This window comes from Cystoisospora suis (assembly GCF_002600585.1).
Source record: "Cystoisospora suis strain Wien I chromosome Unknown contig_5533, whole genome shotgun sequence".
Taxonomy (NCBI): Eukaryota; Apicomplexa; class Conoidasida; order Eucoccidiorida; family Sarcocystidae; genus Cystoisospora; species Cystoisospora suis.
Window position 1 is genome coordinate 13,636 of NW_027158323.1, and position 6,050 is coordinate 19,685.

Consider the following 6,050-nt stretch of genomic DNA (forward strand, 5'->3'; position numbering starts at 1 on the left):
AATCTGTGCTTGAAGTCGCAGCACGGTTCCAGTGAAGCAGATGGGGCGTTGTGTACTGGTCAAGCACAAACGCAACCAAGGGCTGGTTTTGCCGGAGACAAGTTTGCTGAAGCAAGCGCCACGATAGAAAAGGGAACGCAGGGGCGCGGACAAATGCCAGCAAGAAAGGCGTACTTCTGTCGGACATTCCCAGTTGCGTAGACCAGGCGGCACCCTTTCCCACCTGCTTCCACTACACACAGCTCCACATACTGGTGGGGAGCAGTGTATCTCCGAACGAGGCAAGCCTCAGAGAGTGCTGCGCCGGTATTGTTTGGCTGTCTCACTAATGTGCAACCAAGCTCCTGATACCGCCATGAAACGATCCCTTGCCGTACGGCAATCACCGACGACGGGACGACTTCTCCGATGCCACACTAGCCGGCGAAGTCAAGAAGAATTTGCTGCGACGCCAAGAAACGGGTGTGCCCCAGATGGCGGGATATATGTTGAAGACAGCTCTCCCGCGGGGCGACACACCACGAACTCGGCCCCAGGATTGAGGCGGCGCCTCCCAGTTTCTCTTCTGATTAGGAAGAACGGCGGCGTCAAGTCCCTTCTTGAGACACTTCTCGCTGTGACGAGAAGGTTTCCGTTGTCACCACCTCTCAGAATATCTTCTTTTTCAAGAGACAGCGCGCGACCGCTCTGATTGCATTCAGTGCTCCATGTTTATTCGCGGCCGCCGTCCCACCTGTCCGGGCCGTCCACTCTACGTATCTTCTCGGCTCTGCCTCCGTGCACTGATTTCCTTGGTAGGGCTGTTTCGCAGTATTTCTCCTTGTCTGGTTGTCCAGTCTTCTTTCTGTTTGGTGACGGTTCCTCTGACGGGGACGCAAGGAAAGTCTGACGCCACTCACGCTACACTGCTCTGTCAGCCACTTCTCCGCCTCCCAGAGATCGGCGCTCTCGCGCCCACTACCAGCCACCAGCCTTCGCTAACCCGAGTCTCTACGAGATTCAAGACTGAATTGGTCTGGTCACGGCTGCCTCGCTCCAGTCAGTTGTACAGCCCACCAAAATGCACGGCTCGAAACCGCTCACTTCGACTGGTGGTCCGGGGGGAAGCGCATATCTTTGTCTGCTTGTGAGAGCCGCGCAACCGGCCCAAGCGACATACGAGGACCGCCCCAGCAGCTCGATAAAAGGTCGGCATTTCTCGCGGAGTCCAATAGAAGTGAGAACGCCCCCCGGGGTGAGCTACTCTGTGGTTGACACGTTTTCACTAACGAACTAAGCGGGGTGTACTTGCTGTCCAAGGGCCCTCGGCAGGGCACTGAGGTGGAAGCAACCCTTGATGGAAGCGAAGCCGAGAGGACAAAGCGCTTCCTGTCCAGAACAACCGAACTCTGAGAAGACACGCTAGTTGCTTGCCATCGCACGAGATGCGAACGCGTCACGTGGGTGAGAGATCAAAACACACAGCACATGTCACCCTTTAAGTAAAACCGGTGGAGTTCCGCACAGGACACCACCTGTTCCACGCGCTCATCGTCCGTGTAGAGTTGGAGTGGGGGGTTGCCGTCAGGAATAGTAAATCCTGACAGCACACTAGGAGACGGCACCGGACTCCTCAGGTGTAGCACTTCAAGTTTATACGCCTGAAGAAGCGGAGACACCAGGGTCTTGCATAGGCTTCACTGGAAAGAAATGAAGTTGAAAGAGGTACCTCGCGGGTCAGCGTTGAGCTGCTTGTGTAGGATCAATTTCAGTAGAAAGGTCAGGTAGGCGACACCAGATTGCTGGCTGCGGGGCTCATATCATGGAGGATGGAATCAGGGTGATGGTAGTCAGTTACTCATCGCGGGCATTTCCCTCACTAAGAAAGCGGCAACGTGTCAAAGCGGTTTAGCGGTGCGGTACGGTTGTTGCACGGCTGTGAGCAGTCGACAGCGTAACCGACAAGCCGGCGCTCGACTAAAATCGGTGTGAACCTGGGTGGAGTGGCTCAGCCCGAGGCCAGCGCCCACTCCTACATATAGGCCGACGTTGGCTACTACTAGGGCCTCGTAACTTTGGCGGGTACCCATTCAGTCGCCAGCAGGGTAGGGAACTACCCGCACCCGTGCATGCGTGGGGCGTGGCGGCACTGTGGTGACCGCATGATCACTGTCCCCTTGCGCCGCTCCGGCGTTGTTCACATCCTTCGGGGTAGCCTTGCATGGGCTTTCTTCTACTTCCGGTGGAGTCCCCATTCAAAAGGAGAGGTGAGAGTCCGGTTTTTTGCTTCAGACATGTCGCACAGAAAGTTTGAGCGCCCCCGGCACGGTTCTCTGGGCTTCCTGCCCAGGAAGCGCTGCAAGCGACACAGAGGGAAAGGTAAGATACCGCCCAGTTGCCTGGCGAAGTCACATTTTTCCTTGATTGCAAATCGGTGAGCAGAATATCGCGCCGGTGTGTGCTTTGTACCTGGACTTTTTGAAGTGCTCGTAGCACTGTCAGTATAGCTGCTTGTGGGGTGGTCGGGTAACCGCGTGCAGCAGCTTGTGGGATCTTCCCAGTGCGAAAGCGTGCAGGGTAGATATTCTACGTTGTGGTTCAGTTCCCCAGCAGCTTCGCTGTTGACTGGAATGTGGTCTACGGTGTCTGCGCTGCAGTTTGATTAGGGGTCGTCACGTCTACGGGACTGCCACTTGTCTTCCTAGCCACGAGCGCAGCTCCTCCGGCGAGCTCTTGTCTCCGGCCAGCCCCCGCGCGTCGCGCGCAAGTCCGTAGTTCTCCTGTTTTGACAGTCAACTACGCCTGTTGCGTCAGGGAGGTTGAATCTGATGATCAGTTGCTTCTCCGAATCAAGCCGTATCATTTTCATTGCCTCAGTATACCCCGTGTGTAGTCCGCGGCCCTCGCCTGTGCCTTGCAACGGTAGAAATGAGAGGATTTGTAGCGGTACAGCTGTGCATTGGACGGCATGGAAGTTCATATTAGGTCGGAAAAGATAGTGGACTGCGACGTGTCCATGACTTGTTTACAGTGAAGGCTTTCCCCAAGGATGACCCGTCCAAACCACCGCACCTGACCGCCTTCATGGGATACAAGGCAGGCATGACGCACGTTGTTCGCGAGCTGGATAAGCCTGGCTCAAGTAGGTCGCTGCGTCACATCGTGGCTCGGGTCCGCCGAGTGGCATGGCCGCTCAATCTACGCTGTGTGGACTGTAGGGTGGCCGTTCGATCCGGGCGGAAGCTCCTGGTCGTCACTGACGCGTCGGTTGACCTGGTTCTTCAAATGGAGGGACGTCTGAAGGCCCGCAGTGGGGAAAGGTATTGGATCTCACTGTAGTACTCTTTCAAGCCACGGCTGTCCGAACCAGCAATGATGAAATGCATGCCCCGAAACCTGCCGGGGGAGTGAATTTGAAGCTAGGAGGCTGTGCGAACTAGCGTTAACGAAATGCATTCCGCGGGGCTTGCGTTGAGTAAATGTGAGGCTGGATGCCCGTGCGGTGAATTGCGAATGGTTTTTTTCCAGAGCTCCACAAGAAGGAAATTGTGGAGGCAGTAACCGTTGTCGACACACCCCCGATGGTGTGCGTAGGAGTTGTTGGCTACATTGAGACCCCGCGTGGACTGCGGGCGCTAGTGACTGTGTGGGCGGGCCACCTGTCGGATGAATGCAAGCGTCGTTTTTACAAGAACTGGTACAAGAGCAAGAAGAAGGCTTTCACTAAGTACGCGAAGCGGTATTCAGATAACAAAAAGATGGAGGCCGAGCTGAAGCGCATGAAGAGCTACTGCTCGGTCATTCGTGCGATATGCCACACCCAGCCCTCAAAGACGCCAATCGGATCGAAGAAGGCCCACGTCATGGAAATCCAGGTGAACGGTGGATCCGTTGCAGATAAGGTGAGTTGCGGGTCCTGCCCTGCTGCCCTTGCCCATCCTGTGCGCACCTCTGGGTCGGGTTATGGCAAGCCTGCATGCACTGCTATCCGGATTCAGACGGCACTGAATTTCTTTTCACTGCTCATGAAATGGTTGGCACCCGGTGGCCATTGAGTGAAGCGGTGACTAAGCCAGACCGTTTGTCTCGTAAGGATTGAGTTCTTACGGTGCTGCCCGTGTTCGCTGACAACACCGGGTTGACGGTCATAGTGGCCGAGTGTGTGCCTGGGCGTTCAGGTTGATTTCTGCACCAAGATGTTCGAGACAGCTGTCCCTGTAAAGGCCGTCTTCACTGAGGGAGAAATGATCGATGTCATCGGTAGGTGGAGGACTGTGTCCTGGAGTGGTGTCATTTGAATGTGGCAGTGTACTCCATCGCACTTCCTCTTGTTCTGGTTGGCGCTCTGTCGGCTCTTACAACCGCAGCCAGTGGTAGGCATTCCAGTTGCTCTGTCGGTCAGATGTGAATCTATCAGCGTTAGGGCGGTGTTTCGTAGCTACGGCATAGGTTTGGACCGGGCACGCACGCTTGTCGGGACTGCGGCACTACGTACTGCAGACACTCTGGACCGTCCGTTTTCCTCTCAGGTGTGACAAAGGGTCACGGTGTTAAAGGTGTTGTGTCTCGGTGGGGAGTCACTCGGCTACCTCGTAAGACACATCGCGGTCTCCGCAAGGTAGCGTGTATCGGAGCCTGGCATCCAGCACGAGTCCAGTTCCAAGTGCCAAGACACGGTCAGAAGGGTTACTTCCACAGGACGGAGATGAACAAGAAGATTTATCGTGTGGGGAACGGTGCGGATCCTCGAAACGCAACAACGGAGGCCGATTTGACTGAGAAGCGAATCACTCCCATGGGCGGCTTCCCTCATTACGGGTGCGTCAACAACGATTTCCTGCTGATTAAGGGATGCATTGTTGGCTGCAAGAAACGCCCTATCACCTTCAGAAAAACTCTCGTGCCGCGCACCTCTCGCAAGGCTTTGGAGCCAGTGAATCTGAAGTTCATCGACACTTCAGCAAAGTGGGGACACGGTCGCTTCCAGACCTCCGAGGAAAAGGCGAAGTTCTACGGACCACTCAAGAGTCGAGCTGCCGCTGCCATGTAAGGACACAGTTTGGAGTGTGCATATTGTGCGTCTCGGTGTCTGTCCTGGGTCGCTTGGTTCGGAGGACTACGTGTTTGGGCTGGTGTTTTTGAAAACAAACGGTTTCTGGTGTTAAGCTGTGGCAACGGATTGCAGAACCTGTGGAGAACTATGTTCAGAGGTGAAAGACGGAGGAATGCCAGTCTTCCGATACGGACACCGACAGTCTGGCACCGCTGCCCTCACGTAGTGCAGAATACTGCTCGGCTTCGTGCTGGACAGGCAGCTGTACAACACAGAGAAGAGTCACGTGGACCACACAGAACTTCCCCGTTCAGCCAGTACGGGTGTCCGTGATTTGACCGCCTCTCAAGTGCTCTAATGTCTTCCATCTGTCTTCGTGTGCTCAGCTCTGTCTTTTTTCACAGGTGGTGTGTGTTGCATTTCATCGGCTTAGTACGTGCTTGTGCTCCACGATGGAACGCGGCCCGTTTGCCGGGACATCTAATCTGACGTCCGTGGCGGGTGCGTCCCATCATTGATACTCCTTGTCCAGATGATGATAACAATTTAGAGCTCCCGAAGAAAGGTGTGGAGACAACGTTCCAAACATGCACTACCATCTGAGGACAAGTTCAGATATCTGGTTCGTGAACCGTGGCCGCTTTTCTGTGCCGTGTTCGACAATTTCGCAAGAGTTTGGCGTGTCTATCAGCGTGTTGTATCAGGGCATGCTCGCCAAGATTGCGTGACTGGCGTTTCCGTGTGCTGCCTGGTGAAGGGAGGCGCCATTTTCGTGATGATAACACCCAGCTCTCTGATCGCCTGTGACGAGAACTGGAATACCGACACAACATTTGCTGACCAAGGCGAATGGCTCCTCATTGTTGAGTCAGCCAGACAACACGTCTAGAATTCCGTGTACCGCGTTGCGTACAGACGGTGTGATCCTTCAATGTTCGTTTGGTGCGTCGTTTGCACACGTGTTGTCATCCATACCGGTGTCCACAGGTGCCGAGGCGCCACGTAGCGCAGAAGTCGA

The 6,050-nt window shown here is 55.1% G+C and overlaps 2 protein-coding genes across 2 annotated transcripts; one reads left to right on the forward strand and one right to left on the reverse strand.

The window, feature by feature from the left end:
* Positions 1-593: 593 nt before the first annotated feature.
* On the reverse strand, positions 594-1,837 carry CSUI_009317 (uncharacterized protein). The gene has a single exon (XM_068069433.1). The coding sequence runs from the start codon at positions 1,193-1,195 to the stop codon at positions 1,040-1,042; it is 156 nt and encodes a 51-aa protein (XP_067918594.1). The 5' UTR covers positions 1,196-1,837; the 3' UTR covers positions 594-1,039.
* Positions 1,838-2,073: 236 nt separating this feature from the next.
* CSUI_009318 (60s ribosomal protein) lies at positions 2,074-5,559 on the forward strand. Its single transcript, XM_068069434.1, has 6 exons — positions 2,074-2,358; positions 3,011-3,121; positions 3,508-3,881; positions 4,158-4,239; positions 4,509-5,025; positions 5,437-5,559. The coding sequence occupies exons 1-6, from the start codon at positions 2,109-2,111 to the stop codon at positions 5,519-5,521; spliced, it is 1,419 nt and encodes a 472-aa protein (XP_067918595.1). The 5' UTR covers positions 2,074-2,108; the 3' UTR covers positions 5,522-5,559.
* The last annotated feature ends 491 nt before the right edge of the window (positions 5,560-6,050 follow it).